Below are 27,702 nucleotides of genomic sequence, written 5' to 3'. Positions count from 1 at the left end.
GATCCAGGACCAGGGAGGAAAGATTCTAAATACACTTTCAATTCAATCACTGCAATTCTTGAAGAATAATTTTCAATTCTCCTTTTCAGCCAGAGGGTTAGTATTTTAACACATCTTATCTCTGGCCCTTGGGGGAAGTGCATAGCAGGAAAAAAATTTCCAAGTGGCTTCCTATTTCCAGAATATCCAGTATCCTTTAGCCACAACTCCAGCACTACTTCCCTATTTCCTCATTAGCTTAAAATCAACCTGTATCACACCACCCTCCAAACAGACTACAATGTTCAACTGGACTAGAAACATACTTATAAGCAGAAACTCAAGATAAAACTTGAATTAACAGTAAGACATCTGGAGCCTACAGCTAGGACCCAGAGAATGGTGTAGCTAGGACCCAGAGAATGGTGTCTCAACACAGAGAAACTGTTGTGGTTATCCCATCTAACACTGCTCTCTCACATGCAGAGATAAAGAGCATGAGCAGACTTAACAGTTCTAGAAAAATGGTGGAGTAGGCTTAGAAAACCCTTTAGGTAACAACACTTTTAAGTCCTAGACAAAATATAACAATTTTTTTTTTAAATGCATGGTTAAGATCACAAGAAAGGAGGAGAGATCCTCAAGAAACATAAACAAAGGGAGAGCTGAGAGCCAGTAGAGTGGTAGCCTTGGTGGCGGTTATTAGACAAGTGAGGGATAGGGACTATTGGACTATTGCTCATGCAGGGTCAGGAGATGAGGCCTTGAGAAGTTAGAAATGGGGCTCCTTTATAAAATCAAGACCACTAGAGGGCTTCAACTCCAAAGAGGCTAAAACTCTACCCACCAGCCCAGTGATAAGTACACTTTCTTTACCTAGACACATCACAGTGAAATTGAAACACCCAAAGGCATAGAGAAAAATGGTAAAAGTAAAAACAAGAGGAACCCAAACAGAAATGAAATACTACTGCCACAGTGACAAAGAAAAGTAAGTTTCATTAGGCTTAGAACTATAGGCTAGATTACCATTTAAGAATGAAACAAAACCATTTCAGACCAAAGAAGAATGATTAAGTAACTACTCCTTAGCCTTCACTGAAAAAAACAAATAACAACAACAAACTAGCAGAAAAAAGAATGAATTTGCAAAAACAATGGAGAGGGAAAAGTTAAGTAACACCTATAAATCAAAATAGATATTTACTGTTAAGAATTGATTGATAATGATAATAGTTAATGGGGGAATAAAAAGAACATAAAACCAGAATATGAGCCAACAATATGTAAAACTGGAAACAGTGGTAAGAATTAAGGCATTCTAGTTTTATTTAAGAGGACAGAAAGGATGATTAGCTTTAGACTCTGTCAAATCAGGTATGCTTATTAACATTTTACAGGTATGACCAGTTATACATTCTAGAAACAGAATACAAATCTACTAATCAAGTAAAAGGAAGAAAAGAATAAAGAAAATCCAATCAATTCAATACCAATCAGAAAAGAGAGAAAAAAGCAGCAGAGGAAAAAAAATGCGTGGTAAATAGCACAAAATTAAATGATACAAAACAAATCCAAATATAGCAGTAACCACAATAAATATAAAAAGACTAAACTCACCAGTTAAAAGACAGAGTCTCACATTGGATAAGATAACAAAATCCAGCTATATGCTGTTTACAAGAGACACACCTAAAACATAATGACACAGAAAAGTTGAAAGTAAAAGGATGGGAAAAGATACATCAAGAAAATAACTAACCAAGAGAAATCTGGCATAGCTTTAATATTAGACAAAATGGATCTTAAGCCAAAAAGTGTGTCTGGAATAATGAGGGTTATTACATAATAAGACCAATTCTCCAGGGAGATGTAACAATCCTGAATCTCTTAATGATACAGCCCTAAAATATATAAAGAAAAAAAATTACAAGTCAACAAATCCACAGTCATAGTGGGAGACTTTAATTTTAACACACCTCCCTCAGTAACTGACAGTTCAAGAAGGCAAAAATTAGAATACAGAAGATGTGAACAACACAATTTATAAGCCTGACCCTAATGGATAGATATAGAGAACACTGTATCCAACAAATAAAGAAAACACATTCAATCTTTTCAAGCACACACAGAACATTTACCAAAAAAGTACCATGTATTGACAGGCCACAAAGCAAATTTCAAAAAATATTTCAGAATCCATATAACAGATCATATTTTCTGATTATCATGCAGTATTAGAAATCAACGGTAAAGTGGTAGCCTCCTGAAAACCCATCCAATAAAAAACTGAAAAAATACTTTTAATACTTCATAAGTGAAAGGAGAAATCATAATGGAAATGTTTTTTAAAAACTAAAACTGAACACCAATAAACTACATTTCAAAACCTGTGAGATGTACCCAAGGCAGAACTTAGAAGAAAATTTATCATCTTACATGTTTCCATCAGAAAAGACTGAAAACTAAAGAATTTAAGTAACTCAAGAAGTTAGAAAAGAACCAATGAGAAAACTCCAAAAGGACAGGAGAGAATAATAAAGTAAGTGTAAATAATGTAATAAAAAAGTAAGTGATAATAGAATCAATGAAATAAAAATGCAGTTCTGTGAAAAGAAGAATGAAGTATAACAGACCTCTGGCAAAACTGATCCAGGAAAAGAGAAGGCACAAAATAATACTAGGAATGAAAAGGGGGCATTCATATTTGGTAAAGGGTTTTAAAAATCAGCAGAAAATTCTGCAAATTTATGCTCCCCAATCCGAAGTTTCAGATGACAATGTGCTAGAAAAATACACTGCCCAAACTTAAAGAAACAAATACCTGAAACTGACCTATAGTTAGTACAGAAATTAAACTGGCAGGCTAAATGCTACAACAAAAAACAAACAAGCATACAAAAAAGCACAAAACCCAAGAGACCAAGATGGTTTTTACAAGTAAGTTCTACCAAACCTACAAAGAGATAACATATTTTATATAAAATGTTCCAGAACACAGGAAAAGAAGAAATGCTCTCTAACTCATCTTGAGGCTAGTGTAACCATGAAAAAACTGACAGCAAGCTGAAATTTATGAAATACAAGTAAAAATGAAAATAAATAAAAGTAAAAAATTTAAAGACACTATCAGCAAGACATAAAGAGAAGTGTACTGGGTGACTCTCCTACATCATGATCAAGTGGGTGTGCCCCAGGAAGGCAAAATAATTCAGTAATAGAGAGTATATTAATATAATTCACCACACTAACAGCTTCAAAAAGAAAAATGATATGGTCCTCTCAACAGATATAGAAAAATTTCTCAAAGTTTTAATAGCCATTCATGATAAAAACTCTCAGCAAGCAAGAAACAGGAAGAAACTTCATTAACCCAATAAAAATTATTTAGAGCAAACATCACTGGGAATATTTAAAGTTAGGAACAAGACAAGACTACTTGTTGCCATCCTTCTTTTCAACACTGCACTGTAAATCATAGCTTAAACTAGTCAGTTAAGAAGAATACAAAGATATGGGACTATAAAGAAAAAATCAGAACTGTCCTGAAGACAATTTGACTGCTCCCATGGGAAACTGAAGAGATTTTCAGCGAGACTGCTAAACAAATAAAAAAAATTAACAGCGTACCTCCACAAAAGCAAAAACCAGTTAGAAAATGTGCCTTCAAAAAAGAGCCTATTTGGTACACCTGGGTAGCTCAGTCAGTTGAGCATTTCACTCTTGGTTTTGGCTCAGCTTGGCTCAGGTCATGATCTTGTGATCTCTCAGGTCATGATCTTGTGATCTTGTGTTTGGGGATCTGCCTGTCCCTCTTCCTCCCTCTCTGCCCCTCTTCCTGCCTCTCTGCCCCTTGCTCTGCGTTCGCATGCACACTTTCTCACTTTATCCTTCTCTGGAATAAATGAGTAAAATCTAAAAACAAACAAACAAACAAAAAAAACCCCTATTTATAATAGTAAAAAACTCGAGGAATAAACAGGAAAAAAACTCTAAGAAAGAAAGCGCCAGAAATTTAAGAAGAAAATTATAACATCTTTTTGAAAGACCTTTCTCATAAATGGACAGATGTAAACAGATTTATAAGATTCAGTATCATAAATACTGTAATCCTCTCATATTGACATGTACAGGTAATGGAATTCTAATCAAAACCTCAGCACAGCATTTTACAGAACTTGAGGTCGTTTTAAAATTTATATGGAGGAATAAAAAGCCTCTGATAGTCCAAGACAATTTTAGGAATAATTAGGAATTGTTAAAAGGAATAATTAAGGAGACACTTGCTCTCCCAGATAGCAAGACTTAACATAAAAAGTGACAGTAAGTGAAACAAGGTAATTCTGGAGAAGGACAGAGCAAGAAATTAAAACAAAACAGAGACCCTAGCAACAGAACAAATTATATACAGTATCTTGTTATAAGACAGATGTGGCATTAGAAATAAATAGAGGAAATAATGAACTTTTCAATAGCCTAAAATAATTGGCTTGCTACATGGAAAAAATAAACTGAATTCCAGTGTCAAACTAAACCCTAATATAATTTATAAAATTATACTATAAATTTATAAATTCCAGATGGATTCAATATCTAAATACAAAATGCAAAACTGTAAAACTTTTAGAATAAAACTATTACTTTGGGGATGGGAAAGAATTCTTTAATGGGATAGGAAAAGCACAAATCAGAATGGAAAAGTCTGATGAATATGAGTACATGAAATTTAAATATATAAGAATGTCAAAGACATCATAAAGTTCAAAGACAGGCCACAAAGTGAGAGAAGATATTGCAATGCATAGATCTGGGAAAAGATTAATATCCAGAAGATATAAGGAACTACCAATCAGCTCAAAAAAACTAATCAGACAATGGGCTAACAGTTTAACAGACAACTCACATACAAAAAAAGAGAAACCTGAATGACCAATAAACAATATTCAACTTTCCTAGTAATCAGAGAAATACAAACTGAAATTATATGATATGTTTTCCACCATCACACTGACATAAATTTTAAAAGGTCTAATGACTCTAAGAATTGAGGAGGATATGCAGAAATGGGAATTCAATAAGGCAAACAAAGGAATGAATGGGAATTCAAACCCTGCTGAAAAGAAGGCAAAATGGTAGAATCACTTTGCAGAGCAATCTGGCAATAGTGAATGTTATAAATTTGAAGATGTATGCACTCTGTGACCCAGCAATTCTACTCCGAGACATGTATTCCAGAGCAATGCTCCTCAAACTACCTATGGGAAAGCAACCTCCCCTCTTATTTGTATTTCAGCCTGTTGGGAAGCAGTATTTTATTAATTAGAATAAAAATTAATTATTAGGAAAACTATTAAAAACAAAAACATAGGCTCCAGTTTTTTATCATTAGACTCAACAGACATAAAATGTGCAATACTGTTAAGAACTTCTAAGCACTCATTCTCAATTCTGAAGTCACCTCATTATGGATCAGAAACAAAAAGCTGGTGATACAGGGCACTGACCGACACTACATGTTGAGTAGCACTACCACAGAAAACTCTGAATGTGTGCACAAAAAGATATGGCTACTGCAGCACTGTTCATAATAAGGAAAAACTAGAAACTACCTAACTCTTCAACGTTAATCTATTAGAATGAACTGAGGTTCACTCTCAGAACGAATGCGCAGCAGTTAAAAATTAACTATATCTACACATATCAATATGAATAAAACTCAAACAATGTTAGTAAAATAAAGGCAAGCTGTGAAATAAAAGAGTTTGATATTTTTATGGTTTAAGACAATTCTATGAGTTTATTGTTATATATTTACAGTTACAGATATTGTTATATATTTACAGTATAAAAATATGGACAGAAAGATCTGTATAAAAATTTTAAAATAAAACCTAATTAGAGAAGGGAAGTCAAGAAATAGGACCAGGTAAGGGTACACAGGAGGCTTCAAATGGATAAATTTATTCTTAAAAAAAAAATGATCTGAAAGGATGTGGCAAATATTAAGCCTTCATTTTACTGTTCTCTGTGCATTCCTGCATACTTGAAATCGTTAATGAAATACTTCTTAAACTTCCAGCATCCCAAAGAACAAACAACTGAGAGTCCAAGAGGGCAGTCTAATATATAGTATCCTGGAGTTAGAGAAGTATCACTGTGATTCAAAATAAGCTGTAAGCAATCCTGCCCTTCTGTTGAAGAGGACAACATCTATCCATCCACATAAAACTCAGTGCTTGTCAACAGCAAGGATGCATATTATAATCCTGAGCTTTGGCCAAAAAACTTTCCTATTCTTAAACTATAGGAACAAAACTCTAATCCACAGAGGCTAGTGTTGCCCAAAAACCCTACCCACTTTCCTTGTCCTCGAAAAAGCAGTAGCAGCCAAAGACGTGGTAGAGAGCCAAAGCACTTCATTAAGTACTGACACCATCTAGTTTTAAAGGCTGTGGGACATCTGAATATACAAAAGAGTTTCTAGAATTCTCCACTATGTATGATGCAATCTTTTTTGATCCCATCAATATCCAGTGTCAGAATGACAAAGAACAGGACAAACTCATAAAACACAGACTTAAGACATCCATTTCAGAAAGAAATCCAAGTACCTATAACAGCCTTTTTCCTCTCTGTCTCAGCTTCTTTCTCCACAACCTTTTGTTTCTGTGCAGCTATAAGAAGTTTTGTCTTTTCAGCCTCCCTGTGAATCAAAATGTTATTAAAAATTAGAAATGATGTGCAGTCACAGCCAATAAATCTGACTCTATAGTGGGTCAAAGAACCATTTGCAACACGAACTTTCTGATCCATTAAGGTGCTTAGAGAGGTGTTGCCCCATTTTACTTATAATAAATCTGAAGCTGAAAGGTTAAATGATTTGCCCAAAGTCACCTAGATACAGGAATCAATTTATACATTTGAATTTTAGTCTGACCTCTTCCTCTAATTGTATCATGGAAAGGCCTGTGATCTGCAAGTACCCAGAGTATATAAATGCTTCCTCTGTTGTTAGGCCTCCAGCTTGCCCATACAGTACCTCTGGGCCAATCAGCAAAATGCAACACCCTCTGGGCAGATGCAGTCCCTCAGGTCCATAGGCTGATAAATAGAATGGAGCTAGATTTCAGCCCCTCCATAGGCTTACGCAGCTACCCTATTTATAATTAGGTATTAGTTATTAAGTGGTAACTGGGGCTCAATGTAAGAAGAATTTTCTAAGAATCTGAGCTTTCTAAAAATGGAAATGGCTGGCCCATCATTAAGCATGTACAAGTGGTGACCAGGTGACCACAGAGCAGAAAAAGTATAAAAAAAGATTACTATTATGTGGGCGGTTAGACCTCAAGGTGGCTTTTAAATGTGGGATTGTAATAGTCTATAAAATTAGGAAAGATCCAGATTTATCTGAAAAGTAACTCCAACAGTTCCCCCAAAACATTTCCCCCCAAAGAGCTCTCCTTTACTCTTGTCAAACTGATAAACACATAAAATGGCATTCTCGATACTAGGAGTTATCTGAGGGCAGAGAACATACAGTCTTCATGTTTCCATCACTAGAAGCTATCATACTGAAAACCTAAGACATCCTGAGTCTTCAATCAAAAAAAAATTTTTAGGGCGCCTGGGTGGCTCAGTCATTAAGTGTCTGCCTTTGGCTCAGGTAGTGATCCCAGGATCCTCGGATCGAGTCCCACCTGGGATCAAGTTGAGTCCTGCATAGAGCTGTTTGCTCAGAAGAGGGGTCTGCTTCTCTCCTTCTCTCTGCCCCTCCCCCTGCCCATGTGTGCTCTCTCTCTCATGCTCTGTCAAATAAATAAATTTTAAAAGATCTAAAAAAAAAAAATTTTTTTTTTTTTTAAATACCAATGGATCAGATCCATGATCTATCCAGCCTGGCAGTCTGTGCTTTATAGCTTTAAAAGAGGGAGTTCCTTTTCTACTAATGAAAAGGGAAAATAAAATTCTACATAACAGAAGATAGAGACTTGGGAACAGTAAGGACTCAGCAGTAAATCACCCCAGGAAGAAGAATTATTATTTCTTGAACCCTCTATACTTAGAGTTGTATTCCTGACTTTTGCAAAGTTATTTTTCCAGCATTTCATATTTTTCCTCTTAAAATACTAGCCAAATTTCCTAAAGACTTTTGTTTCTTCTTTTCAGTACCTGTCATAGAAAAATAATACTGCCATTTCAACCACAGTAGGTATTTCCCTAACACGAATATTCAGAACACTAAGAAATTAATTTCATATCAAGCAAATAACTTCTTATTCCCACTCAGCCCTGGACCCAAAAAAGAGAAGACTACCGGTAGTCAATTTAGGCAAAGCTTCCCAGAAGCAAATTATAAAGATCTAGGTGTATGTTTGGAGACACAATCACATATAATGGAAAACCAAACTTTGTAATGATAAGGTGTCTATTCTTACTATTGTAACACAGTGACACAACATGGGCACTCTCTTCAACCTTAGCAGCTAGGACTCTTTCCTAAATTCATATTTGATTCAAGATATTCATGTCCAAATTATAACTCCTTAGCCTTTCAACAATAGTTCTAGAGCAAACTGCATCCTTAGCCACTAATGCTGCTCCTGAAATGTTCATATATAAAGAAAAAACTAAGAATACTCTAGTGAATTAAGACAGAAGAATAGATAATATTATCAGAATTAAAGTATGGGAAATAGATATACACCCCACCCCAGAGTGTAACATCTCACATATAAGTTTTCTCTACACTGGTATATTAATATTAGGCAGCCCTAAATAAATGTTTTGGGATCCCAAGCATATTACTCACATTAACTCAAAATTTCTTCTTATGGCTTCTGGGATTTTGGGTTTTGTAACACGCACAGCCTAAAAAATAAAAGTGAAAAGCCACAGTATATTTGAAAAATAAATCTTCAAACTACATCTTCTACAGAAAAGCTCCTCAAATGAAACTAATAAAACAATTAAGACATAACTGCCTACTAACACGTGTGGAGATTCGACTAGAAAATCTATTCTTCATGCCATCACACCAAGAATCAAAGATAACACAGCTTCCTGTTTCCTTAAAAGATGCCTGCCTATTGGGGTGGGGGGAGATATCACTCTATCCACTACAGAAACAAACTCCTTTAGGGAAAAGGTTCTCCCTTAAAAGACCTCTACAAAGATCTTCAGTTGGATACTTTCATTTCCTTTTCAAGTCTGCAAACCAAAGAAACAGAAGGAAGACAAAATTACAAGATTTAAATTGTGAAGGAGGAAACAGTAAAAACAAAAATAAAACCAAACAAAGTTCAGATCAGTATATGCAACTTAATACAGTGAACAATAAATGTATTTACTATTTCCTAAACCTGCAATCACTCAGTACCAACTATACATAAAGAGTCCAAAGTTGAAGGAAAACAAATACCAGTTAACAGTTTATGTTCTTTCTTCCTACAATCTCACTTAGAACAAAGTCTACTTGTCTTTGTAGATACCCTTTACTAGACACTGTGTTTCCCTAACCATCCTGTACTTTGACATTAATTAAGATTATTTACTTGGCAAGTGCAGCCTTTTGAAGGCTGAGTTTTCTACATCAGGCAACTCTCTAAGTTTCTGATTAACTAGTTAAACATCACTCCCCCCCACCCCATACTGCAAACACACACAAAATACTGCTGATCTGAAGAAAGTTTTAATTTCTCTTCGGAAATTGGCTAAACCTTTAAGCAACAAAACCTTTAAGCACATAACCTTCTTTTTATTTAAATTCAATTAACATAAAGTATATTATTAGTTTCAGAGGCAGAGTTTAGCAATTCATTATTCTTATATAATACACAGTGCTCATGACATCACGCAATCACCCCAGCCTCCAGCCCCCTCCTCTTCAGCAACCCTCAGTTTGTTTAAGAATCTCTTATGGTTTGTCTCCCTCTCTGGTTTCATCTTGCTTTATTTTTCCCTCCCTGCTCATGTTCTTTCTTAAGCACATAACCTTCTTTTAAAAAGGCTTTTGAAACAAGACTTTCAAGCAACACAGACTTCCCTACATGAAAGAGTAGAGTAAAATCTGTAAAGAATTTGAGAACTATCATAACCAAATACAAGGAGTAGTGAAATGGAATAAGAAGCTAGGGACTGTAGTGAAAAACTCATTATATGCTGAAATTGAGGCATGTGAGGACATAAGGACAACTCATGGAGATAGCTAGAAGACAAATAAAAATTTATAACGAGCATTTGTGAGATTCCAGATTTCACTATGTGACTATCAGAAATGCAGATGATTTCTAAAATGTATTAATATGATTCAGAAGGAAGCACTGTCATTTTGCATTTAATTAAGAGAGTAGCTATACACCACACCCTTCTAGTCTTATTTTTTATTTTTTAAAGATTTTATTTTTTTGACAGAGAGAGACACAGCGAGAGAGGGAACACAAGAAGGGGGAGTGGGAGAGGGAGAAGCAGGCTCCCCACTGAACAAGGAGCCTGATGCGGGGCTAGATCCCAGGACTCTGGGATCATGACCTGAGCCAATGGCAGACACTTAACGACTGAGCCACCCAGGCACCCCTCTAGTCTTATTTTTTAAAAAGCATAAAACGTGACTGTTTTCTGAAGACATCTTGCTGTATGAGGCTGAAGAACACACTACATGCTTGCCAATCTTGGGAATCTCGGAATTCCCAAGTATGTGTAAAATAAGCACCTACTGTAACAGATAATGTAAGTTACATTATAACAGATTCAAAAAATAAAATGACAAGGTGCCTGGGTGGCTAAACAGCTGCCTTCAGCTCAGGTCATGATCTCAGAGTCCTGGGACTGAGCCCCACATCAGGCTCCCTACTCAGCAGGGAGCCTGCTTCTCCCTCTGCCTCTGCCCCCTGGTCATGCTCTTTCAAATAAACAAAATCTTAAAAAAATAAATAAATAAATGACAACATATCCAAAAACAATGGCCAAAATACACACACACAGGAGTGGAAAACGAATGTACTTGAAAGTGACTGCTGGCTTATAAACATATATTTTAAATGGAAACCCAACATATAGTCACTCTCTTTAACAACATAGGGAAAAAACATCAAGGATGTATACTTTCACCACTCAAATTTGACACAGTAGTTGTTCAAGAAAAATGGAGTATAAATACAAAGAGCAAAATTAAAATACTGATTATTACAGAGAATGTTTATTCAACAAGTATTAATTGGGTGCCTTCTGTGCCAAGCGCTGTTTGTTCTAGGCACTAAGGATACAGCAGTGAACAAGGCAAGACTGCTTTCATGGAATTGAAAATTTTAAAGGGAGAAAACACAACAGATAACAAAAAGCAAATAATGAATAAGAAACTTTCAGACAGTTATGAATGTTAGGTGAAGAATTTAAAGAAGGTGGTTTTAGAGGGGAAAAATCAAGATTTTTTACTTTGGCATAATTATATAAATAAAAAATCTAAGGAAATTCATAAAGTTGCAAAAAGCAAGATAAATTAGCTCTAAAAGATCTATTGTATAACACTGCACCTACAGTCAATATTAATGCATTGTGCACCTAAAAACTTAAGAGGATAGATTTCATGTTAAATGTTTATACCACATACACAACAACAAAAAAATCCAAGGAAATTAGCCCAAAAAATTTATTAGAAACAGCAAACTCAGCAAACCAGTAGTTATACAATAAAATTTACCAAGAATCATTTGCAATCCTCAATGATTATACAAAAAAAGACTACATTTAATAGCATTAAAACTCAGTAAATCCATGAGTATTAATTTAATTTGAGATATGAATTTCTCACCTGGTCAAAAATTCTAAAGAAACAAATATGACATGATTAAGTAAAGCCATAAACTATGTTCCCAATTTTAAACCTATGTGCCAATTTAGGAACCTGATAGAGCTTGAAAATATCAATAATGAAAACTCAGCTGGAAGAATAAGCTCGCAGAAATATCAAAGGCCACTATTTTTAGAAAGATATCTTACCAGATTTTAAAAATGAATAAAAAGTTGATTATCACGAACATATAGTAATGTGTTAAAGAAGGAAGGCTGACAAACAGACTGGAAATTCTAAAAATGCATTCCAGTTCCTAAGAAACTTTTATTGCAAGACTAAAGCAAGCAAAACAATGGAGATCTTGATCTACCAGTTTAAAAACATGAAGTGATACTTTTTTCATTCGGTAATTCTTTTTATAAAAACAACATAAAATTATAACTAAATTAAAAGCTCCTCCTCACTGCTATGCAGAAAATGATGTGGATAAAGGTAAAAGTCAAACAGGAACAACATTGTAGGAGACAACTGTTTGAAGTCCAGGCAAGAGATGGTAGCTTGGCTTAGGAAGATAGCAGTAAAGATAGAAGAACACAGTTTTACATGGATTTTGGTGGTAAAATCAGCAGGGTATGGGGTCTGATTAGATGTTAAGGGTGAGAGGGTTGTTAGAGATGCCTCCCATATATCTAGATTTGTCAGATGGAAGGAGGGATCATTTACTAACAAGAAGGAAAAAATAAGAGAGAAGATTTGATGGGAAAAGACTAAGGGCTCAATAACTAATGAAGGAATAGGAAACAGATGAACAAAGTCCAAAAAAGACTGTACTATATAATGGGATTTAACATACACTAGAAATGGCATTTCAAATAAGGGAGATGGGGACATAAATTATTCTATAATTCTTGTTACTACCAAGTTGGGGAAATGGGGAATTAAAGCCCTATCTCACAACTGACATCAAAATGGATTTCAGATGAATTAAAGATTCAAATCTAAAAAACACAACTATAAAGGGGTGCCTTGGTGGCACAGTCAGTTTAACATCCAACTCTTGGTTTTGGCTCAAGTCATGATCTCAGGGTCATGAGATCAAGCCCCAGGTTGGGCTCCACTCTCAGCATGCTCTGCTTAAGTTTCTTTCTATCTCCTTCCCCCCACCATCCACCGCCGTGCCCACGTGCTCTTTCTCACTCTCTCTTTAAAATAAATAAAACAGAGAAAAAATGTTGTAATTTGAAAGTAGCTTAAAAAAAAAAAGTAGTTTAAAACATGCCAACACTACAAAACACCTCAAAGAAAAAATACTAAAATTTCTACAGAAGTTTAAAACTTCAGAATTGCCAGGAGGAAAAAGATATTAAGTAATAAAGAAAAAACTAGGAGAAAATACTTCCCATCCATTTTAGAGTTGTAATAATTAACATATTAAAAATAGGTTATTTATTTATTTAAAAACAGCTTACTTAAATGAGAAAAAGATAAATTATTAAAAAATGAACAAACACAACAAACAATTCACAAATGAAATACAAATGGCCATTAAATATCCTAGGGCATTCAACTTCAATAATTAATACAAAATATCAAATTAATTTCTCTCAAAGGATTAAGAGAGTCAGCACGCATCTGTAAATTATCTGGGTAGAATCACAAAATCAAATGTGTAAGGAAACTATACCTCACCAACACTGCCGATGAGAGAATAAGATGCTAAAATTTTTCTGAAAGGCCACATTTGGCAATATTTACCAAAAAGCCTCCAAACAGGGCATACACTTTGATTCCTCAATCCTACATTTAAGAATATATTTTAAGGAAAGGATTTAAATAGACGTATATATAAGTTTGTCATTGCAACATGTATCTTAACAGTGAAAACTGGAAGCCGTAGATTAAATAAAAAACATTGAAAGTGATAATGTAGTGAATCTATATTTTTGACTTGAAAAGATGCTTATATATACTGTTAGTGAAAAAAGCAGCTATGGTACAATCCCACTTTAACATTATTTATACCTATAAACAAACACATGTTCCTCTAGATTAAGAAGAGCCTGGAAAGATACAACAAACTCTTATCTCTACACGGTACAATTATGGGTGAATTTCATCTTCTTATTCATCTTTTTCCCAATATCTAATTTGTAAAAAAAATACAGAACACACGTGTATATAAAAATATTCAGAATATTCAAAATACTACTAGAAATCAGTAAAAAAAAAAGGCAAAACAACACAACAGAAAAGCGAGGAAAATGGTCAAAAAAAAAAAAAAAAAAAACCCCACCAAAAAAACCCCCAAGATGCTCAACCCCATTAATAACCAAAGAAATGCAAATCAAAGAGAGATATAACATCATTCCATATGGCAAAAATCAGCATGTCTCACTGGTCAACTGCTGGGGAGGTTTATGGAGAAACCAGTACTCACATAAATTGCTGATAAAACTAGATTTGTGCAGGGTTTTGAAAGATAATTTGTACATACAAGGAGATGTGCCAAAAAATTCCTACCCTATTGTTAACAGCAAAAAATTAGAAACCACAGAGAAATGATTATGTAAAATAAGGCAAAGGATTCCAGGCAGCTGTTAAGAATGAGCTACATCTCCCAAGTAACAACATGAGCAGAATCTAAAAATCTGTGACATTCACACTTACTATCTTTAACATAGAAAAGCAACTCCCACCACAACTGAATGGACAACCAGGTGGATTTTACAAAATTTGCACTGGACTTTTCAAATGACCCCTTAACTTTGGCAGCTTCCCCTCAGGCACCAGTCAGAGATGATGGCATGGCATGAGTAAGGACAGGGAAAACCCTCACCATCTCTAGTCTTGTTATGAGATCACACGTGGTCACTTACTGTGAATGCACATTCTCAACAGTGCAACACTTGAGACTCATGACACCAAAGTTTTTCTCTTTAGCTGCAGTAACCATTACCACAGCTGATCTCCTACAAACTCTAAGAAAGGGTACTAGAGAAGCCATATTACCACTTCTCAGGTAATCCAGACCTACCTGAGATACTTTTTAAATGTTACTATGACCACTGTAAGATCTGCATTTCACATCGACACCCAATATAAACATCTACATCACACTTAGGGAAAACAAGTTTTACAGAACAATAATTAAATTTAATACATATCATGTGTTCTGATTTCTTTTCTTACTCAATTTTATTTTATTTAAAATGCTGTCATGATCTACTAAAACTGATTTTAGAATTACTCATGGATTTCAACCCAATCTGTAAAAACACTGACCCAAAAAACCCCTCACCATTCTATCTCCCAATGCCGCCGCCACCGCCACCGTCACCGCCACCACCACCACCAAACTTATCTGCCACCTTCGTTTTATTCAGGCCATTCTACCCATCTGAAACACCTGCCTTACTCCTTCCCCACCATATAAATCCTGCTAATTCTTCCAGATCCACCTAAAATCCCAACTCCATTATAGTTGTTTCCAGGCAGACTCCCTTGAAATGTTCTTGAATTCTAAAGACTTACAGCAATAATCATCCCACCAGTTCATCTGGCAATTAATCATATGTGACATCTGTTTTCTAGAATTATTGTTCAAATCTTATACTTGAAATCCTTGTTCATAATCTTACTGAGTCTAAAGCCTTACTCTTACACTGATTAATAACCATTACTGTATCTTAATAATGCCTCACAATAAGCAGTGAATGGATTTCATTTCCTTGTAAAAGCCTCAGCTTATCAGCAGAAAATGCCAGCCAGGGAAAGCTACAGAGTATTTTATTTTGGCAGAGACCTAAAGTCAAATTGAGAAAGCTATTCTACAAAATCCCATAGCATTTCAATTAAATAATTGCTGAATAAATAATGTCCAATGAAAGAACAATTCAAAGTTCTCAAAACTCCTAGAGAATTTCCCTAGGAAAAGGGCTTACCTGTATGGTGAGGCCTGGGGCCATGATGTTTAAATCTTTCTGGAGAGCTTGCTTCAGGTTTTCATCTATTTGATCTGTTTTTGAGGCCAAGAACAACATCTCTTATGATACTCAAAAAAATTTTTTTCATTATATTAATACTGAAAAAAACCCAATCATTATTAGACCTAAAGTTTCTACGGTACTGCTCTATAGAGCTTAAACCACTTCACGTATATATGTGTATATATATACATACATATGTGTATATACATACATACATATATGTGTATGTATATATAAAAAAACTAATTATATATTATAAATATAGAAGTTATTATATATACACTAAAAATGCATATTTAGTTTTCCCTCTGTATGGGAGAAAGTGTGAAGAACTGTCAAACAAAGACTATATATAAGGAAGAAAGATGAAAAGTAAGTTGTTTATCCAATAAATGAAGATTCTAGGTCTCTAATATCTTAATTCAGTGTGATTACTGAATATGTGTCCTGATTCTCATAAAAACCAAATTCCCATTTTCAGTCTTTTTTTTAAGGTTTATTCATTTTCTAAGATTTTATGTATTTGAGATAGAGCTAGAGAGAGAGTACAAGTAGGATGGAGAAGCAGACTCCCCGCTCAGCATAGAGACCGATGCAGGGTTCGATCCAGGGCCCAGAGATCATGATCTAAGCTGAGGGCAGACGCCTAACCGACTGAGACACCTAGACCCCCCTAAGATTTATTTATTTGAAAGAGAGTGAGTGAATGCGCACACACACGTGCACACGAGCAAATCAGTGGGAAGAGGGAGAAAGAATCCTTAAGCAGATCCCCCACAGTTTTGGAGCCCTATCCAGAGCTTGATCCCAGGACCCTGAGATCATGAACTGAGTCGAAATTAAGAGTTGGCCGCTTAAAACTGAGACATCCGTGTGCCCCTCAGTCAGTCTTTAGCCCAAATTTCCAAATAACTAAATTTCATCTCCATGGATCTCTGCTAGTATTTTGGATTTAAGAGGTGGGTGGAGGGTACGACTGGGAGGCTAAGTCAGTTGAGCATCTGACTCTTGATTTCTGCTCAGGTCATGATCTCAGGAGTTGTGAGATCGGCCCGATGGCAGGTTCTGAGCTGAGCATGGAGCCTGCTTGGGATTCTTTTCCTCTATCTCTCTCTGCGCCTCCCACCCCTCGCTCATGTACACACTCACTCTCTTTTTAAAAAAACTTAAAATTTTAAAAAAGGAAGGGGGCAGGCTCACAGAAAGGTCTTTGAAGTACAGAAGAATGGACGATAAAGCTATCAGTTCACTTGGCCTTGTAACTCATGAATTTTCTATCCACCTCAATGTATTTTCACCATTATTAAAATGACTGGTGATGTGAGAAATGAGGACAGTTTTCTCATACACCTAGTAGTTGTCAATCATCAATGAGGACTCAATTGGTAGATCTCCAAAACGATCAGCCAACCCTATGCCTGCCTATAAGAAATTCACTAAGAGTTACTGGGGGGAGAAGTAAGTAACCAAGAGCAACAACTCTATCATAGGTCATAGTTTTCACTACCACAAATGAAAAGTAATTTGTGCAGAAAAGAGTTAACACAGCAGGCCTAAAGCTAAGTTACTCAGAAAGGCCTGTTTGCAAGTTGGCCATTAGCTGGCACCCAGAATATGGATCTGGAAAGGATTCCCACTATTCCCAGAACTTGTAATGACTCACTCTACCTAACCTGTTATACAAACAATGTGGTTTATGCAACATGTGCCTTTCTTCTGGAACTATGGAATTTTGGTATTTGCTAAAGGCAGAGGATGCCTGTATGTTAGCCCCCAGTAAAAATTCTGGGCAGCAGGGCTTGTGGGTGGCTCAGTGGGTTAAGTGTCCGACTCTTGATCTTGGCTCAGTTCATGATCTCAGGGTTATGAGTTCAAGCCCCGTATCAGGCTCTGCACGGGGTGTGGAGCCTGCTCAAGATTCTCGCTCTACTGCTCCCTCTGCCCCTCCTACCTAAAAAAAATTCTGGGCAATCTCTAATGAGGTTCCCTAGCAGACAACATTTCACATGTGTTGTCACACTTTAATACTGAAGTAAGTGTATCCTGTATGCCTCCAATGGGAGAAAATTCTTGGAAACTTGTGTCTGGCTTCTTCCAGGTTTTACTTTGTATCCTTTTGTATCCTAGCTATGAGTAGAACATATATTGAGTCCTGTCAGTCTTCCTAGCAAGTCATCAAACACGGAGATGGGTCTTGGGAAACTCTAAGAAAAGACTTCTAAATTTCCCCAAATATTCTATTAAAATAGCAACAAAGCTAATTTTCATTAAGTTATCATGGTAAAAACAGAATATAGCCTGCAAATAATCTTTTTCCAATCTCTATTAAGTTACATATAACAGATTTCAGAAAATTATCATTCTTAAAATATCTTTTAAGTATTCACTTAATCATAAGAAATTTTAAACTTAAAGAAATATTTTAAAGACAAATGTTTTATTATAAATTCAGAAGAAATGCTTAAATAGGATAATGTTTACTAATATTATAGAGTCCATAGAGTTGACCAAGATTTCCAATTGGTTATTCACATATTTAATTTATAATGAATACGAGACTCACCAAACAATTCAATGTAAACTTCTTGAAGAGTGTGGGCACTACAAAACTGGTTCAGTTCGTGGTGGATTTTATTGAAGATTAAGGTCTTGTCATAATCTGCAGTGTAGTTCCTCACAATATCAAACACTGAAGGAAAGGTAAAATCCATTTTTATTCATGTATCCTCTAATTCAGCCAAGGTAAAAGTTACAATATACATGAGGAAAAGTGAGAAAAAAATAGTGGAAAAATGAAACAGCTCACAAACCTTGATGCGTTCCTTGTGCTCAATTTTCCAAATATTACTGCATTTGCAATTCTAATGGGCAAATTCTGAGTTCCATACTAAGGAGAGTATACATTATCTTGGAGATAATAAGGAACCGTCAAATGTTCAAGCAAGGGTATGACACAATCACATTTGTACTGTGGCAGCAGTGTGAAGATGAACTGTGAGGCAGGAAAGTGTAAGGCAATTACTGCAAAGCAGAAGTTTAGCAAGGATGTAAAGAGGCCTGAATTAATTGAAGAACACTGGAAATAAAAGAAGGAAGGAGCTGCTAAAGACCATTTTTGAAAAGGTAGTTTTTAAAGACTATAAAAAAGGATGCCTGGGTGGCTCAGTCAGTTAAGCATCTGCCTTCCACTCAGGTCATGATCCCAGGGTCCTGGGATGGAGTCCTTCCTCAGGGGCTCCTTGCTCAGCAGGAAGTCTGCTTCTCCCTCTGCCTGCCACCCCCCTGCTTGTGTGCTCTCTCTCTGACAAAGAAATAAAATCTTAAAATAAATAAAGGCTGTAAAAAGACACCAATCTAGAAGGAAAAGAAGTGAACCTTTACTGGCCCAAGCTTTATATCAGGAAATTTACATACATTAATCACTTAATTTTCACAAAAATATTTCCTAATTTTGCATAATAGGAAACAGAAACCAAGAATTTCAGAAATGTTCCTAAGGGCACATACTAGACCACATCAGAATCTGTGCTCTACCTACTAAAACATGTTGTTTTCTTCCCTCAAACCCAAGGACTTGTTCTACTGGCTTTCCCATGGAAGATGTCAGATGTAACTGGATTCTAGATCACAAATGATGGTCAGGCCATCAATAAATACTTGCTGACTAACTCCCCTGCCTGGTCATTTCCAAGTGAATTGGTGATCCAACAGTTTCCTTGTCTGTGGCTACAGAACCAGCAATATCTTCCTTTTGTCTATTTTCCCAATCATAATCCATTCCACTGATTTATAACCAGGGAAGGTAGATGAGAAAAAGACAAAATTATCATAGGAAAATATAATCCAAATCCATATGGCAGTAATACAACTCGCTCTCTACTCTGAAATCCTTTTGCTTTTTGTGCCTGTATCAGTGCCATGAAATTTAGCATGAATTTACATTCCTATATACATATGTATGTGTGTGTGTGTGTATACATATACACACACACACACATACACATACATGTATATATATTTTAACAATAAATACATACACTTTTTTTTTAGGTTGGCATCATGTCTTCAGACATAAAATATAAAACCCCTTAGGGAAAAGGGTCTAATTTCACCTTTTTAAATTGGTTTTGCCAAACACAGTATCTCGTACATATTAAGCATGCCAATATTAATACTAAGGATAGAATGGCGGCTCTTTTCAAATGAAAGCAGGATCTCAAACAGATCCACATATACCCATATTCATAGCAGCATTAATCGTAATAGCTAAAATGTGGAAGCAACCCAAGCTTCCATCAATGGATAAATGACCAAACAAAATGTGGTATATTTATACAACAGAATATTACTCAGCCATAGAAAAAAAGGAAATTCTAACACATGCTACAACATGGATGAATCTTGAGGACATTATGCTAAGTGAAATAAGTCAGTCACAAAAAGATAAATACTATGATTCCACTTACACAAGGTACTTAAGAGTAGACAAAATCACAGAGACAGAAAATAGAATGGCAGTTGCTAGGGGCTGGGGAGAGAGGGAATCGGGGAGTTAAATGTTTAATGGGGATAGTTTCATTTTTGCTAGATAAAAAAAGATATGGAGATGGATGGTAGTAATGGTTACAACAATGTCAATTTTTTTTTTAAGATTTTAAGTGAACTCTACATACAGGGCTCAAATTTACAACCTCTAGATCAAGAGTCACATGCTCTACCAACTGAGTCAGTTAGGCACACCGTGAATGTATCTAATACCGTTGAACTGTATACTTAAAAATACTTAAGCTGGTAAGTTTTCAGTTATATGTATTTTACCACAATAAAAAAAAGGGGAAAAATAAAACATTAAAAAAAAAAACCAACTCTTTCTTCAGAACTTCTAGTAAGTTTTTTTTTAATAATTTTTTTATTTTTTATTAACATATAATATATTATTAGCCCCAGGGGTACAAGTCTGCGAATCGCTAGGTTCTAGGTAAGCTTTTGATTTGAATGGAAACCATGCCATCTCTCTGGATTTTCATCTTTTACCAAGGAAATGTTTTCCCCACACAGATTTTTCGGATCACTTTCCAAGTTATAGCAAATCTCAACTAGAAGAGAGTTTTCTATGATCATAAATCAGTCTGGCCAAGGAACTGATAAGTTATAAGTTTTTAGCATGAAAGGAAATGCTCTCTCACGAAATGCTACTTCCTACAAACTCTAGAAATAATCAATGATTATCTCACTCGTAGAAAAACTATGATGAGAGAAGACTAACATATACAGTTGGAGAGTCAACTCTGTTCAGGACTTGTGACATATTTCTGCCACTATTCCCCAGAAGTATAAGAGATTCCAATGATTATTTTTTACATATATCAGAAATGAATGAAGTCATAAAACTTTAAAAGTACTTTTCTATTCCTTAAGGAAACTCTTCAGTTATAAATACTCTAACCAAAAAAACAACAGAATAAGGGCCCCTGGGTAGCTCAGTCAGTTAAGCACCCAACTTTTTTTTTTTTTTTTAACTTAAATTTTAGTTAGTGAACATACAATACAATATCGGTTTCTGGAGTACAATTCAGTGGTTCATCATTTACACATAACACCCAGTGCTCATCAAAAGTGCCCTCCTTAATACCCATTCCCCCATCTAGCCTATCCCCACCCACCTCCTTCCATCAACCCTCAGTCTGTTCTTTATTTTTAGGAGCCTCTTACGGCTTGTTTTCCTCTCTCCTTTCTTTATTTTCCCCCTTCCCATATGCTCATCTGTTTTCTTTCTTAAATTCCACATCTCAGTGAGATCATATGGTATTTCTCTTCCTCTGACTTATTTTACTTAGCATAATATGCTCTAGCTCCATCCTTGTTACTGCAAATGGCAAGATTGCATTCTTTTTGATGGCTGAGTAATATTCCAGTGTGTGTGTGTGTGCACGTGTGCATGCACACATGTGTGCACACGCATATACACCATCTCTTTATCCATTCATCAGTCTATGGATACTTTGGCTCTCTCCATAGTTTGGCTACTTTTAAAAAAGATTTTATTTATTTACACGCCAGAAAGAAAGAGTATATAAGCAGGGGGAGAAGCAGACTCCGTTATGAGCAAGGAGCCTGATGTGGGACTCCATCCCAGGACTCTGGGATCATGACCTGAGCTGAAGGCAGATGCTTAACCAACTGAGCCACCCAGGTGTCCTCACAGTTTGGCTATTGTTGATAATGCTGCTATAAACATCAGGGTACATGTACCTCTTCGAATCTGTATTCTTCTATCTTTTGAGTAAACTTTTGAGTATTGCAATTGCTGGATTGTAAGGTAGTTCTATTTTTAACATTTTATAAATTTTTTAATTTTATTTTATTTATTTATTTGACAGAGAGAGAGATCACAAGTAGGCAGAGAGGCAGGGAGACAGGGGGAAGCAGGCTACCCCTGAGCAGAGAACCCGTTGCGGGGCTCGATTCCAGGACCCTGGGATCATGACCTGAACCAAAGGCAGAGGCTTAACCCACTGAGCCACCCAGGTGCCCCTATTTTTAACTTTTCGAAGAAACTCCACACTGTTCTTCAGAGTGGCTGTAGCATTTGCATTCCCACCAACAGTGTGAGAGGGTTCCCCTTTCTCAACATCCCTGACAACATCTGTTGTTTCTTGTGTTAATTTTAGCCATTCTGACAGGTGTGAGGTGATATCTCATCATGGTTTTGATTTGTATTTCCCCAATGATGAATGATGTTAAGTATCTTTTTATCTGTCTTTAGCCATCTGGATGTCTTCTTTGGAAAAAATCTATTCATATCTTCTGCCCATTTATTAAAGTGGATTATTTGGTGTTTTGGTGATTGAGTTTGAGAAGTTCTTTTTTGTTTTTTGGGTTTTTTTTTTTTAAAGATTTTATTTATTTATTTGACAGACAGAGATCACAAGTAGGCAGAGAGGCAGGGAGAGAGAGAGGGGAAGCAGGCTCCCCGCTGAGCAGAGAGCCCGATGCAGGGCTCGATCCCAGGACCTTAAGACCCTGACCTGAGCTGAAGGCAGAGGCTTTAACCCACTGAGCCACCTAGATGCCCCGAGTTTGATAAATTTTTACAAATTTTGGAGACTAACCCTTTATCAGATATTTTGTTTGCAAAAATCTTCTCCCATTCCATAAGTTGCCTTTTAGTTCTGTTGATTTATTTCCTTCACCATCCATAAGCTTTTTTTTTTTTTTTCTTTTCATTTCATTTTTGCTTCTGGTTCCCTAAAATACTCTAATTGTAAATATAAAAACAACAGAATAGGGGCGCCTGGATGGCTCAGTCAATTAAGCATCCAGCTCTTTATCTCAGCTTAGGTCTTTATCTCAGAGTCATGAGTTCAAGCCCCGTGTTGAGCTCTAGACTGGGCATGGAGCCTACTTAAAAACAAAAAACAAAACCAAAACAGAAATATATGGGTACCATACCTGCACAAGGGGCCAACATATTAACCACTTCTATTCGGTCAATATAGATCATGACTCCACCACTAAAAACAAAGAAATGGAAAAAGTGTGAGCCAAATAAAATTACAATCCCAGATTCCCACATCATCAAACATATCCCACATGACATAAATGTAGAGGAAAATCTAAGGACATAACTCACTTATCACTCAGATGTCCCTACACACAGGGCTCAACTCTGTAAGTGCTGTAATCAAAACAGTTCACATGAAGACTAAACCTATAACCGAGGGCTACTTAGCACTCTGCCTCTATTAACTGAAGCCAACAACTAAAGCAATGCCCTTCTCAAACTTTTCTGTCGAAGAACGAAGTAAAATGGTTCCCCAAGAGGTATGAAAAACAGCCATGGTCGGACATTTTTCTTGATTTCCTGACTTATCTGAGTAATTCATGAAGAGTTTTAATCTTTTTAATCTGTATTTACTCTAATATAAAAAAAGAATTTCCTCCTAAACCCTCAAGTAAAACTGACACTTCGGAAAGACACATCTTTTTAATTAATAGCTTCCTATACTTCCTGGCCTATCAGCACAGACCTAAGGCACATGTGAATCTCAATTTAAGATACATGAAGTTAGAGATTTTGAAACTAAAAAACTAAGTCTTCCTAACAAGTTATGGTGACATTTTTCCTGATAAAAAAGGCTAATAACCTGCTCACAGAAAAAAATCTGAGAAAATAAGGGAAGCGTGAAGATCAAATTTACCCCAAGTCCCATAAGTTGCCAATTCTGAATCCTCTCTAAAGGGATTCCATAGAAGAGAGTTACAGAAATACCTAGGGAGAACTTAGTATCAAATATGTAAACTTAAAACAGAGGGAGATTCTCCCTTTTTAAAACCATTCTGTTCTTTCACAGATGTCCAAGCCTCTTTTACAGAATTGTAAATACTGATATCTTAGTCATTTAAAATAGAGCATTTAAAAAAATACCTCAAATTTTACATTCTCCTTTTGACACAATTCAACATACTGATTATATTCTGGAAATAACTTGGACTTTGCTTGCCATTCTGCCCCTAAAACTCTTCATAGCAGAGACTTTCAAAGTAAGGTCCTCAGACCAGCAGCAGGAGCATCACCTAGAAACTTCTGCTAGAGATGCAAATTCTTTTTGCCTTATTTTTTTTTTAAGATTTTACTTATTTATTTGAGAAAAAGAGAGAGGAGGAGAGCAATGAGGGAGAGTGAAAGGGAGAAGCAGACTCCCCACTGAGCAGGGAGCCCTACGTGTGACTCAATCCAGGACCCTGAGATCATGACCTAAGCCAAAGGAAGATGTTTAATTGACTGAGCCATCCAGGTGCCCTGGAACGCAAATTCTTGAGCTTAATTCCAGACCTACTGAACCAGAAACTCTAATTAGATGGCATTTAGGAGATGTCTGGGTGGCTCAGTAGGTTAAGTGTCTGACTCTTGGTTTCGTCTCAGGTCATGATCTCAGGGGTGTGAGATCGAACCTTGCATTGGTGTCTGCGCTCAGCATGGAGTCTGCTTGAGATTCTCTCTCCCTCTCTCTCTGCTCCTCCCCCTGCTCACTCACTATCTCTGAAATAAGTAAATAAATAAAATCTTTTTTTTTTTAAATCTTTGTTAGATGGCATTTAGTACTATAGATGACAAGAAGGTGAGATGGTTTGTTATTGAGTACCTATTCTTAGTCAAGTGCTGGGTTAGGCATTTTAGGAATACTAATCTTAATCCTCACAGTAACTCTTCAAGACAGGTCTCATTACCTGATTTTTACAAACAAGGAAAACTAAGCTTAACAAAGTCAATAAACACATGTATGGGGACAAAGAATATATGGGAACTCTCTGTCCTTTTGCTTAGCATGAACCTGTAAGTGCTCTAAAAACCAAAGTCTATTAAAAAAACAAAGTCAATAAAGCAGATGTGGCAGTACTGATACATGAAGTTAGGTCTGCCAGCTCTGAAACTACTTTTCTCAAGACCCATGTAGCTTCTAAAATGGAAAGCTCGGAGACAGAGCTTTACTCAAAGAATGCTCAGAAAAGAAATCTCCCTTGGTTACTATCATGTCTATCTGAAAGATGTTTAAGTAACAAGAGTTTATGAACAGAAACTCTATCCTGAACTAAAGGCAGGTTGGTAAGCAAGGAGAAAGCTTACCTTGTTCCACAAGGCACGTTTTTAACTTCATCAGTTTGTAGTGTTGTCTGGGAAAAAAAATACTTAATGAATACTCAAGACACATATCATCAAAGAACTACCGGTCCCAGAGGAAAACCTCCAGAGAACTGCTAAGAGGTAAGTACAGAAGAGCTCCATTACAATTTCAGTCCCCAAAGATTAGCTATCAGAGTAATTTCTTTTCGTATCCTAGTAGACATGAAAAACAAGACAAAATATTTTATAACTAATGTTCCAATCAAGATGCACTTGCACAACTTAGAGTGGAGAGGTTGATTGGGGGTGGGAGCTGAGGCAAAGAAAAAAAAGTACACTTGGAAAGTTTCAATGTTCAATCTGAAAGTTTCAATGTTCAGTCTTTCAGAGTCCCTTATTTTCACAGGGCTGGCCTGAGACTGGAAACTACATGGCTTACCCACAAGGATACTACCATTAGGTCTTATGCTCTGAACTTTAATTCCACTGCATATTCTGGACACACCGAAACTTTATTAGAATACAGCAAAATCTTACTTTATGGAATATAAACAAAAAAGGAAACATGGTCCTTGTTTCTAAAAAGCTCACAATCCAACATAGGAGATAAAACCCTCATAAAACAATCTATAATGAGTATAAAATAACAGAGTATGAGCTAAATTGTTAGGTTAAGTGATAAAGCGTAAAATAATAGTTTGAAAAGCTCTCTGCAGTGGAGTGTTTATCAGCCAGGTCTAGAGGGGGAGAAATGAGAAAGATGAGGCAGAGACACATCTTAGGTTCAATGATCCTTCATGCCAGGAGCTCCTTCAGGCCTACACATATAGACTGTACATTATGAAGAATACATAGGAAGACTTTGTGACTGTCAGTTGTTTTTTTCTTTTTTCAAGTATTTTATTTATTTGAAAGAGACAGACAGAAAGAGAACACGAGTGGAGGCAGGAAGAGGGGGGACAAGCAGAATTCTCCAGGGAGGCTGGCATGGGGCTCAATCCCAGAACCCTGAGATCATGACCTGAGCCAAAGACAGATGCTTAACCAACTGAGCCACAACAGCTTTTTCCTTTTTCTGCACTTTGGCAACAAGTGTTGGCAAATGAGACTTTCTCCTGGTCCCTGCCCACTGGGGACCAACTGGTTTTCCTTCCAGTCTAAACCATCCATCTTTCCCTTGCCTGAGGAAGGGAGGCAGGTCAGGCAGAGGACAGAACTGGACACAGTCCATCTAGGAAATGGCATCATGAGGCCACACATGTAGAACATCTGGACTGTTATTCTGCAGCATTTATTTTTGGTGTGTTTATTGCACAACTGTTTGAAATGTTTAATAAAGCTTTATAAACTTAAAAAAAAAAAGGATCTATCCTAGTAAATATACGAAGTTGATGACAAACTGCATGTACAGATGACAGGAAGTAAGCTGGCTTGCCTGGAGAAAAACAGACAATAAGGAGGAGGGCAAATTCTGATAAAAGAATGTGGTATTAGAGGGCCCAGTATGTTTGCTGGGGAGCTTGGGCTCTCCCTAGTCCATCTTACACTGTGTCACAAAATGGACCTTTCAAAATTTTTTTTCCCTTAATTCCTGTACGTCCATGTGATACGGTTCTCATTATCCATCTTACCTGGAGGCAAGAAAAACAGTTGGGAAGCTGAAGTATTAACTTATTTAGATTAATTTAGTAAAAGGCCATGGAAATTGAAGGCTGTCAGTTCAGAAGTAAAAGGAAGGATGCAGTTAAGTAGTTACATATAACATTCCATGAGGGAAAAGAAAAGAAGATAACTCTAGGGTTGAGAGATTAGGGTGATGGTAAACATTAACGACAGGTTCTAGACAGAGTAAGGGGAGTTGATGAAGAGATGAGTTCAATTTATTTCCTTCAAAATATTAATCAAATTCAATTTCCATATACCGTATCAGTATATTTAATATATATTCCTATTCAACCTAGAGGATGTCACTTAGCCGAGAACTAGCAAAGAGTTCAAATGTTAAATCCTCTACTTAATATCCTATCTTCAAGTAATTTTATAGTTCTTTTCTATCATCCCCAAAATTATCTTCCCAATATAAACATTTATTTTAAAAGTAAGCCTTTGGTTATGTTATATAGGCTTTAAAGGGTGAAAGTTTTCGTATTTCTCTAAGCATAGGTTTTTTTAAAAAATATCATATGCAGGATCTCACATTTTCCAAGATGCTACTTATATATTCCTTTCAACTGCCAAGTTTAAGACATTTGTTTGCACAGATTGTGTTATCATGTGTTCAAAAATTCCTAAAAATAAATTTATGTCTCATTCTTATAAGAACA

General features: G+C 36.1%; 1 protein-coding gene across 1 annotated transcript in view; it reads right to left on the bottom strand.

Annotated features, from left to right (window-relative positions):
- Positions 1 to 27,702, bottom strand: part of ERLIN1 (ER lipid raft associated 1) — a 38,347-nt gene that overhangs the window by 6,444 nt on the left and 4,201 nt on the right. Inside the window, exons 4-9 of the mRNA XM_032882417.1 lie at positions 25,382 to 25,428; positions 23,206 to 23,267; positions 18,317 to 18,442; positions 15,709 to 15,782; positions 8,789 to 8,847; positions 6,591 to 6,682 (exon numbers count right to left, since the gene is read on the bottom strand). Of these exons, the coding sequence (XP_032738308.1) occupies positions 6,591 to 6,682; positions 8,789 to 8,847; positions 15,709 to 15,782; positions 18,317 to 18,442; positions 23,206 to 23,267; positions 25,382 to 25,428 (460 nt within the window). The remainder of the gene's footprint in view (positions 1 to 6,590; positions 6,683 to 8,788; positions 8,848 to 15,708; positions 15,783 to 18,316; positions 18,443 to 23,205; positions 23,268 to 25,381; positions 25,429 to 27,702) is intronic.

The sequence above is a fragment of the Lontra canadensis genome, unplaced genomic scaffold (genome assembly GCF_010015895.1).
Source record: "Lontra canadensis isolate GAN:19392208 unplaced genomic scaffold, GSC_riverotter_1.0 scaffold3, whole genome shotgun sequence".
NCBI lineage: Eukaryota > Metazoa > Chordata > Mammalia > Carnivora > Mustelidae > Lontra > Lontra canadensis.
This window is presented reverse-complemented; position numbering and strand designations above follow the sequence as displayed.